Source organism: Mirounga leonina, unplaced genomic scaffold, assembly GCF_011800145.1.
Source record: "Mirounga leonina isolate KUSES-001 unplaced genomic scaffold, KU_Mleo_1.0 Mir_151, whole genome shotgun sequence".
In the NCBI taxonomy this organism is placed as follows: domain Eukaryota; kingdom Metazoa; phylum Chordata; class Mammalia; order Carnivora; family Phocidae; genus Mirounga; species Mirounga leonina.
In genome coordinates, this window is record NW_023270377.1 from 59,550,897 (window position 1) to 59,564,778 (window position 13,882).

At 35.1% G+C, this 13,882-nt stretch overlaps 1 protein-coding gene across 2 annotated transcripts in view; it reads right to left on the reverse strand.

Moving 5' to 3' along the window:
• Nucleotides 1-13,882, reverse strand: part of DCAF17 (DDB1 and CUL4 associated factor 17) — a 49,459-nt gene that overhangs the window by 22,875 nt on the left and 12,702 nt on the right. For both annotated transcript variants that reach the window (XM_035007789.1, XM_035007788.1), the window contains exons 5-9: nt 12,924-13,002; nt 11,883-11,972; nt 9,220-9,324; nt 8,812-8,917; nt 1,448-1,590 (exon numbers count right to left, since the gene is read on the reverse strand). In XM_035007789.1, the coding sequence (XP_034863680.1) occupies nt 1,448-1,590; nt 8,812-8,917; nt 9,220-9,324; nt 11,883-11,972; nt 12,924-13,002 (523 nt within the window). The remainder of the gene's footprint in view (nt 1-1,447; nt 1,591-8,811; nt 8,918-9,219; nt 9,325-11,882; nt 11,973-12,923; nt 13,003-13,882) is intronic.

Consider the following 13,882-nt stretch of genomic DNA (forward strand, 5'->3'; position numbering starts at 1 on the left):
CAAAAGAATTGAAAACTTCCCCTGGCTTCGGCATTTATGAATATGTTGAAACGTAGATAAGACTAGATGTTATAATCAGTTATTATAGAAGTTGAGTACTTGACAGGCATGCTTGATACAGATGTTGGAGGCCATTTTATATACAAACACACACACACAATATGTATTATCAATTCTTATGTAAAAAGAATATGTACTAAATATCCAGAACGTGAATCGTACAGCGTTTGACTGGATAGAAAAGTTAAGTGAAAGAGATGTGACAGGTCCTGATGGCTGAAGAATGTTCACTGGCTGAGAGGTGGACAATCAAATCACAGACTTGTCATGACAGGGAACAGACCCTAGAGAGGCCACTCTAAAAGAAGATATCCCTGGGCTGGGCCAAACAGGAGCTGCCACATGTGATAGGTAAATGAAAAAATGAAAGGGGACAACGTCCCCAAAAAAGAAAACTAGAAGACACTAGACACAGTGTTCCCTGGCAGTGACATCAAAGAAAATAGATAACTGGACCCAAGACTGTGTTGATCTTTGGTGTGGTGAAAGGTGGCCTGTGACTAAAAGCCACTGCGTCCAACAGTGACTGATTGAGCACGATCCTGGAAGAGATGGGTGTGGAATAAGCCGAGTCTGCCTCAGAAAAAGTCAGATCATTTGATATATCAAATATATAGGTTCCAGAAATAAACTACACTAACTCGGCAATACAAAACAAAGGGGAACCCCTCCACCACTCCCTGTGCGTTTGCTCTTTTGCGCTTATCTTAATCATTGTGCTTAACAGACTGCATCTTATTTATCTACATGTGTGCTTTCAAGAGTCTAAGCAACTTGAGGGAAGGGAATGTGTCCCCAGCCATGCCTGGCACACATTAGGCCCTCAATAAATTAAATTAAATTAAATTAAATGATAAATCATGCCTAAATCATTTCAAAAAGAAAATAAAGAAAATTAATTCAAGGGGTAGAAATTTCTATTGTCTTACCATGTACCATTTCTTCCTATTCCGCCATAAGTAACTTAACAATGTTCTTGAAAATTCAAAGTGTTTCAATGCTTACACTGTGACCAACAGAGTTTTACCTGGTTCTGCTCTGGAAAGCTAATAACAGCAAACCATGAAAAAACAGACCCAACCACACATTGCACCAGCCTGAACATACTCCATCAATAATTTCCACTATGGAGCTTCAGAGATGTTTGTAGCAATCCCATGAGAAATCTTGGGTTTCTAAAAATTTTCAAATCTTAATGCTTTTAAATTCTTGGTAGTACACACAAGTGTTTGTCATATTCTTTGTAGTCTTCTGTACCTAACAATGTTTACAAAGTATCAACACAAACAAATAAAAAGTAATTCTTAGGAATTCTTATTATAGAAGCAGAAAATAAAGAATTTCTGATACAAATTTACTATTCAAAGTCTGATCACTCATGACTTACCAAGGAATTATCTTTCAGGGCACAAATATGGAAAACTCCTTTCTGTTTCTTCTTATTAGGCGTGATGATGTAGTGCCAAGGGTGGCCTCCAATCTGAAAAGCGTTCTCCAGGGAGGATACCTCAAAGAGCAGTGGAGGTGTGTCTGCAGAGATGGGCAAAAGGAATTTATTATTTTCTCTGTTCTGGTAGCCTTGGAACTTTCATGAACGGAATTCAACCCTTCTTTGCATGTACCATCTATGAATTTTCATTAATGAAAAATTACTACGTTCAGGAAATAAAATATAATCAGGACAGAGGCTGATTGCTAAGAAGAGAGAAAGCTGGTAGGAAACAAATGCTGTTATGAGGTCAACTTTCTAGACATCTGTTTTCAGAGTATGTGTGACCTGCAGCTGAATGGAGATAAAAAGTGGGCTGAAGGTGCTTATGAGGAGAAAAAATGACAAAGTACATCTAATAAAAGCACCATTTACTAGGCATGTATGTCTCAGACTCTGGGTTAGATACTATTTCCAACACTCATAACAATCCTAATAGGTAATTAAGTCTAATAATTCCTTCAGATGTGAGGAAGCGATCTTCCATATTCCAGACTAACAGGTTATACTTAGCAAACTTTATCAGAGCAGTCTTAAGATTTCCAGTGTAGAAGTGCTATTGGTCATAATGAATGTAACCACTTAGGACAGGTAGGTCCTGTCACAATGGAAGCTTTATTAAAGGGTAGCCACTACTACTAATCATCTTTAGACAAGTTAACTAGTTTAGATACATCTAGTGAGTCACTGTCATTTAGAGACTGACACCATAAAAGTATCTGTTGGTGCCTCTTAGTCTTTTTGATAACAACTAATTTTAAGTAGAGTGAAACAGATGTACTTAGAGAAATGCTTAAGTGGAATGTACTACAGCTTTAAAAGACCAGAATAGCATTTGGACAGTACTTGGGAAACATCACAAAGCACACAGTCTGTTTCAGCAGGTGGTTAATCTACGACTCGTTTTTTTTACCCCTCTACCTTAAGAGAGGTTATGAGGCCATCACTGTCAGTAAAGGGGCTTGCGGTAGGAAGACTCAAGAATCACATGTTACATATAGAAGTGTGTACTCTACTAGGCTTCTTCATACAGACAATTTACCACTTGGTGTTATACACAGGAGAAAAATAATGAAAAGTGAAATCACAAACTGACAGTCCTGAGAAAGAGACAAGTATAAACATATTAAATATGCTTAAAGTGCGTTTTTTTTTTTTAAACTTCTAGGAAAAGAGTAATATTCTTAATATATAAAGAAGTCTTTTTAGGGTGCCCGGGTGGCTCAGATGGTTAAGCGTCTGCCTTCAGTTCAGGTCATGATCCCAGGGTCCTGGGATCGAGTTCCGCATCAAGCTCTCGGCTCAGCGGGGAGCCTGCTTCTCCCTCTGCCTCTCTCTCTCTGTCTCTTATGAATAAAAAAATAAAATCTTAAAAAAAAAAAAAGAAGTCTTTTAATAAGAAAAATATGAACCCAACAGAAAACTGGGCAAAAAACATCAGTAAGTAAATTATGAAAGAAGTACAAACATCATATGTGATAATATGGTAGCTATCAAATGATGGTGAACGAGGAAAAAAAATATAAAAAGAAAAAATATAATTAGAGTTTGAATTTGGGGTTAAAATTTCAAGTAGGTATGTTGTAGAGAATATAAAATAGGTATGAACAATAGGAAAAAAAAGTCAATCCAAAAAGATGTATTTAAAAAGAAATGCTTTTCTAAGCAGTTGCTAAAAATGGCCCCAAAGTAGCAGCAGGACTCTGTTCATCACAATTCTGATGGGTCCCCACTAACCTCAAGAGCCCGAATTTTGATCTCTAATAATATTTTCAGTTAAAGAGTCCTAGAAATTCTGAGAGTAGCAGATTCCATGTCTTGTAGTGAGGAAATTTTAAGATAGGTCTGAACCAGCTGGTTATTGCTATAAAGGATATTTTACAAGGATGTCAATGTAGTATTAAAAGAATAAGAGAACCAACAAAAGGAGCTCCTACTGGCTAGACTGTGGAAAGAGAGGCATTAAAAAGAAAATAATAATTATTATAATGCTCTGAGTCTGTGAAAGGTCAAGCAATGATACTTCAGATTTTTAATATAAATTGTACAAAATGGTTGTATGGTTTATAAAAGAATGGCTATAATAGGATAATGAATTTTCTGTAACTTTAAAATATAGGGAATATATCAGGCAAATGCAAATCAAAACCACAATGAGATATTGCCTCACACCTGTTAGAATGTCTATTATCCAAAAGATAAAGAACAACAGGATGTTGAAGAAAGGGAACCCTCATGCACCACTACTGGGAATGTAAATTGGTGCAGGCACTATGGAAAACAGCATGGAAGTTCCTCAAAAAATTAAAAATAGGGGACGCCTGGGTGGCTGTCGGTTAAGCATCTGCCTTTGGCTCCAGTCATGATCCCAGAGTCCTGGGATCGAGTTCTGAGTTCTGTGTCGGGCTTCTTGCTCAGCGGGGAGCCTGCTTCTCCCTCTGCCTGCCACTCCCCTGCTTGTGCTCTCTCTCTCTTTCTCTGTCAAATAAATAAATAAAATCTTACAAAAATAATTAAAAATAGAACTACCATATGGTCTAGTAATTCCACTACTGGGTATTTACCCAAAGAAAATGAAAACACTAATTTGGAAAGATAATATGCACCTCTATGTTCACTGCAGCATTATTTACAGGAGTTCATAGAGACAGAGAGCAGATTGGCGGTTATCAGAGGGGAAAGGGTTGAGGGGTGTTTGAAATGGGTGAAGGAGGTCAACTGTATGGTGATAAATGGTAACTAGATTTACTGTGGATTTACATAGATTTACACTACGTATCACTTAGTAGTGTATACAAAAATGAATTTTTTTTGAGGTGAAAGCAGAGTTTATTGAAGGTATGGAGCAAGCAGATATAGACAGACACTCCATGGGACTTGGAAAGGAAAGGAGCATGAGTCTCATCTTTGTTCAGAGTCTGGGGTTTTTTATTGAGGATGGTGGTTTGGTGTACACATCCTCTCAGGTATCCAGGAACAGTTCAGAACAAAGATGAGGGCTCAGGTGTTATTCCTTGGAGCCAGGGGGTCTTGGCATGGAGATGTCTAGCTCTGATGGTCTGGAATGCATATGTGATAACTTCGTCCAGTCATTCTCACCTGGTCCTTCCTTGGATGTTATTTATTCTAGAGAATCATCAACTCTTTGTCCCTTACAAGGAGGACATGCCCTATTTGCATTATAAGGCATGTGTAAAGTGGGATAGGGGTGCAGGTCCTGCCTAGCAAGAATAGAAACTGGAAAAGAAGCAAAGGAAAAAAACAGCTTTTTCTCTCATGGGGTCCCCTTCAATTTCTCGCTCATTCCCTACGATGAGATTTTTATCTTCCTAATTCTTAAGGGGTGTTGAAAAGTGAAGGTCTCATCTTCTGTAACTTCTTCAGGCTGAAAGAGATTATAGATCCTACCTATTGAGAGGCATAAAAATCCTGAGCTATCTCACTACATGGAGGGTCCCTAGGAGCAGACTGTTTGAGCTGGAGGCACTCATGAGGCCTCATCATAAGAATGGGATGCTTCCTACAGTTTCTATTGACATAATTTGTCTGGCATATTTATGCAGAGCATGTGATAACAATAGCTCCCTCAATAAAAAGACCTAGCATACGTATTATCATAGCTAGTAAAAGAAGTGGTTTCCATCAGGACTATCCATTTCCGCTAAACCAGGAAGAAATCCAATCACTGAGAGAATTAGAGGAGTCAGACATTGCTTTAATTTCTATGTGCATGTCTGCTAAAACTTTGGATATGTTAGAGTTATCAGGGATATATACAAAATATTTAGTCTCAATATTAGCATAAGTTTCTTCTTGAGCTACAGTCAAGATATCAAGGACCATTTGTTTTTGGAGGTCCACCTTTCAAATTTGTGGGTGACTGCATGTTGGGTTTGGTTAAAGGTGGCCACTATATGCGTGGCTAAAGCCTATATTTGTAATTTTACAGCTATAGAGGAAGCTCCTGGGAAAAATATGGCTAAGGGATAAAACCATCAAGAATCCCGCTTTGCCTGATGTCTAGCCTTAGTAATATCCTAATTATGAAGAATCACTTGCAAGTGGGAGATGACTTGTCCTGGGAAAAACTGAATTATTATGCTGTACACCTGAAACTAATCTAATGTTATATATACGTATCAATTTTATCTCAATAAGAAAAATAGGTAATCTTATATATTTCTTCTATTAGATAAATGTTTAGGGGCGCCTGGGTGGCTCAGTCGTTAAGCATCTGCCTTCGGCTTAGATAAATGTTTAAAAAATTTTGATACATGTTAAGTGAAAATACAAGGTACAGAACAGAATATATGATATACTACACTTGGTATAAGAAAGAAGGTAACATTTAAAGAATACACACACACGTTTGCTTATTTTTATAAAAACAAACAACAGAGGGATAACCTCGAAACTAAAAATAATGATTACTTCTAGGGGCAGGGTGGGGTAGGGGGAAGGAAGTAACAGAATAAAAGGACTATATATAGAAGTGAAATTTCTCAGACAATATCTTTTTATATAGTTTTGACCTTTGAAATATACACATTTTACAACTTCAAGAATAAAGTCAAAGGGAAAAAGAAACCTAAAATTGAAAACAAACTAAAACAAATGAATCTAATTACATAAAATTGGTAACCTAATCATACAGAAAAATAATTTTAAATAATCTTTGAACACATTACTTCTGTAGTACACTTATTGGGCTATACACTAAGGACAAAAGGAACCATAGAGAAATCTTAACCTTCACAACACTATAGTTTTTAGTGGTAGCACTGATATGGCAATTTTAAGATTATCACATATATAATAGGATAAAATTTTATTAGGAATCAAGTTAAGTGGGAGCCAAAAGAAATACAAATATAAAATAAAAGAACAATTAATTTGGAAATATGAAAATGAACTAATGAATTTTTGTTTTACTATATTTCCCAGCTCTGTTCACCAAAAAATAAAGACAACCAATTGCATTGAGTACAACTAGATCTTGGTCTATGTTGTGGGTTGAACTGTGTCCCTCAAAAAGATAAGTCAAAGTCCTAACCCCTAGTATCTGTGAATGTGACCTCATTTGGAAACAGGGTCTTTGCAGAGATCATATTGGATAAGGGTGGGTCCTAAATCCTATGACTGGTGTGCTTATAAGGAGAGAGAGAGATTTGAAGACAACAGAGTAAAAAAGACCATGTGAAGACAGGCAGAAATGGGAGTTATACTGCCACAAACCAAGAAAGGCCAAGGATTGTCAGCAACAACCAGAAGCTAGAAGAGGCAAGGAAGGATTCTTTCCTAGAGTCTTCACAGGGAAGTCGTCTCTGTCAACACCTTAATTTCAGACTTCTAGCCTCCAAAACTGTAAGAGATTAAATTTTTCTTGTTTAAAGCTACCAGTCTGTGGTGTTACAGCAGCCCTGGGTAACTAACACAGTCAATGATGTTGTTTTCTACTAAAATGGCTCCTTGTCAGATCTAGGACAAGGAAAGTAAAAGACAAACCTGGGATATATTACTGTTCCAGAAAAAAGGAAATTCTCCAAGACTACTGGGGTATGTCAAAATGGGAGTTCTCATTGGCCAAATTTGGGGCAATTTGAACATCATTAAGAATAATGACTGTAACTATATAATTTTGAATAAATAAAAATCCTTGAGTCTATTGGGATTATATGTGTGCTGACCTCTAAAATATTCCGCCACCATTGGAAGTGACTATTATACCAACTCCTTGTTCAAATATTGATAATTAAAGAGAAGGAATAAGTATTTACTTTCACTTTTTAGAAGGAATTATAGTTCATTCCTAGGTGAAAAGTGAAAGTCTTTATTTGTGAAAAAATGTTAGTTATTAAAGGTAGAAGGAATGAGAGAATCCTTCAAATGGCCATTCTGCCACCCCAAATGACATACCTGATTCAGGCAAGAATCATTAATAGTTACAGGAATATTCTTATGTTATCTGTAATCATAGAAAATTAAAAATAACCTACATGTCCAGACTAGTGAATTGGTTCAACAAATTTAGAGTTCATCAATAAAATGGTATATAAGTCAAGTTCTTAAAATTTCAAGGAGCTGCATGTGTACATGCATACACAAGGAATCACAATGTAAGCACCACATTCAAGAAGTATTACAAGGTATATAATGAAAACTCAATCTTCCTTTCATCTTATCCCTCAGAGGTAACTACTATTTATGAGGTTTTTGGGTAACCTTCCATACATTCCAAGCAAATCTAAAAGCATGAACTAGGGGCGCCTCGGTGGCTCAGTTGGTTAAGCGACTGCCTTCGGCTCAGGTCATGATCCCAGGGTCCTGGGATCAAGGCCCGCTTCGGGGTCCCTGCTCCTCGGGGAGCCTGCTTCTCCCTCTCCCTCTGCCTGCCACTCCCCCTGCTTGTGCTCTCTCTCTCTCTCTCTTTGTGTCAAATAAATAAATAAATAAAATCTTTAAAAATAAATAAAAACATGAATTAATGAATTTTTGTATATGTATAAAAAAAGTATACTTATATGTATACTTTTAACATGTGAATATGAATTCTTTATACAAATGAAGCTTTTTATATACAATTTTATACTCCTTTTTATCACTTGGTAATATATATTGGGAATTGCTCTATACCAATGCAAAAACAATTTTTTTTTAACAATTAAATTTATGATACAGCCAAACAATGAAATGTTAATGCCACCTACCAATGTACATGTTATTTCCAATCATTTGTTATTAGAAACAATGTTGTACTTGTACACTTGTCATTTTGTAGACATGTGAATATATCTGGTATAAATTCTTAAACATGGAATTTTTCAAGGAATATATACATTTAAAGCTTTGATACATATTGACAAACTGTCCTCCACAAAGGACCCCAATAATAAATGAATATACTGTTACAGACTTCTATACTTCTAACAAACACTGTTATGTAACTTTTTGATATTTGAGAATCCGAAAAGATATATCTTATGATAATTTTAATTTGCATTTCTCTTATCAGTGATGTTGGGTTTCACCTTCCCCTAATTAAAAGCCAAACAACTCAGTATCCCCAGGCCTTCAGTTCAATGAATAACTGATAGATTTTGTTAACACCTATTCAATAGCAAAGAATATGCTGTATATATAGAAGTAAAATGAATTGAGTTTATAATTAAATTATGAGAAAACATCTGGACGATTACAATAAATAACTATTTATATGACCACTTATTTCTTAAGGGGAAAAAAATGCTATATAGTAGCCATACCTGTGATTTTAATATTACAAGGAATGCCAAAAGGAGCCTCTCCTACAGTTCCAGCAGTCCCACCCCATCTGCATGCACACCCTAAGTCAAGTTTCTGTTGCATGAACTAAAAACAAAACAAAACAAAAACGGTGGCTTTAGCACCAACTTATTTGCTGTCTGAAGAAAGAAAAAGTCAAATTCACATGTATATGACAGAGAAAATATCTTTATTGACTCAAGGCCTGTTTATCTTCCCTCCCCTCTTTTAAAGGTTACTTTGTCTTTCTGCATTTGTACAGTTTTGTAGAGTTGAAATCTACACAAGTGCCTTATTCTAAAAGCATTTCATTAAAAAAAAAAAAAAAAAGTCATACCTCAGTCCAAACCTCAAGTTATTATAATATGGCAAATTTCAGTCTTCTCTACCTGTTCAGTGATGGCTTGGAAGCTATAGAGTCTGACCAGTCCTGAGCTGTACATCACAATTAGTATTCCATGAGACAAGGTAGCATCTGTAACGTTCCCGAAAATCTGAGGGGAAAGGTAGATATCACCTGAGAAAAGACCAGAAGGCCAATCCTCTGAGTGTTCACAGTGGTTTGTGCATTTGCTTAATATTCAGGTCACCACTACAACACTGCTACCTACCATATAACTTAATTATAATTTAGAGACTTGAAGTTGAAGTGTCAATAGGGTAGTAGGCCACTAGAGTCTCGAACAGGAGCACTAATGGGAGTGCAGCACTTAACCCTCAAAATGAAACAAACTGAGGGTTCTAGAGGGGAGGCAGGTGGGGGGGATGGGTTAGCCTGGTGATGGGTATTAAAGAGGGCACGTATTGAATGGAGCACTGGGTGTTACATGCAAACAATGAATCATGGAACACTACATCAAAAATAAATAAATTTAAAAAAGAAAAAAATGATTCAGCAGTATTCATTTGCTTCATCCATTTGCTTTACAGTTCGGTCAATATCTTTTAATAACACATCCTGTTCCTCGTGGACCTAGGCATACACTGAGACCATCTAATTCTACCATGCAGGATATGTGTACTAGAGTAAATATAGGGACTTATTCTTCATGCTAAAATGTTATTTATAAAGAAACTTATTTTTTAGCTAAAAGTGAAAAGGCTGGATGTAAGAAAGTACTTCTAATGAAAAACAGCCAACTCCAGAATTTTATCATTACTTTGTTCTTTAAATATCTAATACTGTTTGATTTTTTAGTCATATAAAAACCAAACGTGTTAAAAGACCAAGCAAGCCCCTATAGAGGCATTTAGCCCGGCTAACCCTGAGTAAGGCTTTGGCTCTTTGTTCCCTTTCTGGGTTTGTTCTATGCACTGGATCCTGTCCTAATCCTCCACAGAGCTCTGATAAAGTAACTTGATTCTGTGCCTATTTTAATATTTAACAAAAGCCAACATAGACAAATATTCATAGCAATGAAAGAACAAGTGGAAATTAAGTGAAAATCTGTTTCTGTTTCTACTCAAGACAAATTACTTAGAGAAGATTTACTACCCAATGACGAGCTTAAAGTACATTTTGAGCTTCGCCCCTGGGTAGTCTCTTATACATGGGGAGTGGAAGATATGCTTCAGTTCCTACTAACCCTAATCAAAACCACATCCCTCCAATGACTATCATAGGCATCTAAGAATAAATAGAAACAATTTATGATTTAGTTAACTGTTCATTCCTGTTGCAGCCTGTAATAAGTACATACAACTACTTCATCCACAAGCACAAAGAAAAGTTAAATTAGTAAGTTGTGTTTCTTGTCATCTCTTTGAAAGATAATTATGCTTTGCTTCGATCTTAACTAGCTCATGATTTTTTACTTGTTGATCCTTGTTTCCCATTTTGAAAAGGAGGACTTATGTAATTCAAACATGTTTTCAAACAAGGAGTGCTCTAATAAAGCAGCCACTGCATCTTAAAATTTGGTTCACACTTTGGAGTCAAACCCAGTTTCTAATTCCAGCTTCTCCACTTACTTAGGATTTGGGTAGCTGCTTAACTTCCTAGTTGAACCCACTATATGTTACAAAGTTATAAACTACTCAAAGTGCCTGGCACAAAACAATGAATAAGTAACTGATACTATTCATTCGCCTTTATGTAGCTTAGTATAATATGCTTATGCAAAAATTTTTTAATATGTTCATCTTATTTGCTAATGACTCTTAGTAGACCCTGAAGATCTGACCTCAGTAATACTTGAGGTGTGTAATTAAAGACTAGTAGAATAGATCAATAAATAACTATCCACCCAGACTAAGTAACAATTTTTTTAATGGAAAGTAGGAGGCTATTGATTCTTTTACTCAAAGGAAGTATGTCTTTTCTTTCCTCCCATATAACAGACCATAAATCAAGAAAAATGACAAGAATGGGCGCCTGGGTGGCTCAGTTGGTTAAGCAACTGCCTTCGGCTCAGGTCATGATCCTGGAGTCCCTGGATTGAGTCCCGCATCGGGCTCCCTGCTCGGCAGGGAGTCTGCTTCTCCCTCTCCCACTCCCCGTTTGTGTTCCCTCTCTCGCTGTGTCTTTCTCTGTCAAATAAATAAATAAATAAATAAAATCTTTAAAAAAAAAAAAAGAAAAATGACAAGAATAAAACCTATAACTGAACGAGCTGGAAAACTCACATATTTAATTATATGTCTTGTTTATGTAACATAAAACAAATTTTAGATCTATACTTTGCAATTAAAATGACTCATTTTGTTGTAGCTTTTCATCTTCCTAATGGTCATTTTAACAAGCTTTGGAATATCCTCTGAAAAAAAGCACCTTACTCATTTCATAATTTTATAAAGTAGTGGTTTGTTAATGACACCAAAGGTATTCAACACTTCCACTTAAAGGCATAAAAACATGCAGAAAGATGAAAGGATGATTAGGCTTTCTTCCTAAATGAAACATTCTCATGTTTTTTGACATGAAACAAACTAGATCAGAGAGCTTTTTACAGTCAAGGGAACATTTGCAATCAAAACACCTAATAAACAAACATACACTGATATCACATCTTATCAAAAAATTAATAGTGAAATAAAATAAGTAAGTGCTTACCTTCTTGTTGATCTCCAGAATCCCTATAAGTGAAAAAGGTAAAACATGGAACACTGCAAGGTACAGCAAAACAGGCTGTTGAATGCCTGCCTAAAAGGAAAGATTAAATTACAGGCAGCTCTCAAAAGAATTTCAGAAACACTATTTTCATGAGTTGAAAACATCCATCTGTCCTAGCAGTTTTGTGGATGTTTTCATGAATTGAAAACATCTATCTACCTTGCAAAGTTACTTACACAGGAAAGCATACATGTTCAAAATATGTCCATTAAACCTTCAGCCCTTCAATACACATACACATACACACACAAATCTATACAAGTAAACATAGGGGTGCCTGGGTGGCTCAGTCATTTAAGTTTCTGACTCCTGATCTCAGCTCAGGTCTTGATCTCAGGGTCATGAGTTTAAGCCCCGCATCAAAAATAATAAAAAATAAAAATAAAAATAAATAAACATTAACAGTAAACATTTCTTAGCAACAAAACATATTTTACATACTATACAACAAAAACATTTTATATACTGCATAATAAATTTTCTGTATTATAATATAAATTAATATAGATTTCTGATATCATATATAATTATGTCATTATTATACATATATTATTTTATTAACATAATATAAATTATGTTATAAATTGGAATTCTAATAAAGAGCCAAATCAAAAGACAGTTATCATAGTCACATCATCTGAAAGTAGAATTACACTGACATGTCTATGTGAAATGAGAAAAAATTATCAATAAAGCTTGAATGATTTCTCTGCTTGAAAAAGATAGCTTCCTTACTTTAAAGAATAAGGTTCTGTCAATTTCTTTCCACTGTGGAATGTAAAATAATCTGTTGTACTTCCCCAAAGCAGCTTAAAGGGTATTTATTAAGTTTATATAATTTTCTTAACCTTTCTACCATTCTTCAGAAATCCAAGATCATTAGTTCTTTCCTAACAAATTTGCAGACAATTTCCTCAGGAAACAAATTCCTCATCTTACTGATGTTTAAAGATTTATTTATTGATATTTAAAGATGTCTACCTGCCGGGCCAATAATGAGCCTTTGTTTTGAGCTGACTTGACTGCAATGACTTCTTGAGGAGTGTCCCAGCTCAGGTATCTTGTAAAAGGATGAAGAGAAGGTTATTCATTTGGGTAAGTTTCCTTATAATCAAAATATAACAGATATTTCATAAATAAACAGTTCTTTATTTAAATTATAAAAGCAAATTAATTTATTTTAAAAAACAAATAACTTAAAAATTCCCTCACATCTTTATATGGATATATTCCTATTAAAAAATATGTATATATTGAATTTTAATCCTTCTAGAGTGTCAATAAATAAAAACTGTTTGATCAAACAGTATTCAAAACTTAGAAAAAAGACCATTCCTACTTTAAAATGGACATTAACATTACAAAAAGCATTAAAAATGTTACCTTCACATTCTACATGCATATATTTACTCCAAATATGTCTATATATAATATATAAAACTACTAAGTTAAAATAACGGCTTTTAGGAACACCCAGATGGCTCAGTCAGAATGTGACTCTTGATCTTGGTTGAGCCCCACACTGGGTGTAGAGATCACTTTAAAAACAAAACAAAACAAAACAAAACAGTTCTTGACTGTACTAGGCAGGTGATTTAACTGAAACAGACTAGCCTTCAGGAAAACCTATCCTGAAATTAAACCTACATATAAAATACTATTCACAGAACATATAAAATATTATTTGTAGAAGGGAAATTTGAAAAGGGTGGGGGAGAGATATCTGCCAAGGTTAATTACTTATGAGTGATACAAAAATAAATGATAAAAGGTCTGTATCCTCAGATCTTCAAATGTAGTCATAAGGAGAGAAAAAGAGAAAAGGTTTATAAATTGAGATCCAGATATACAATGGGAAACTTAAAAAAAAAAAAAAATCTAAAACTTGTAATTTCCTGGGCCACAAGTCACAAATTTTAATAAAATTCTGAGTAATAAAG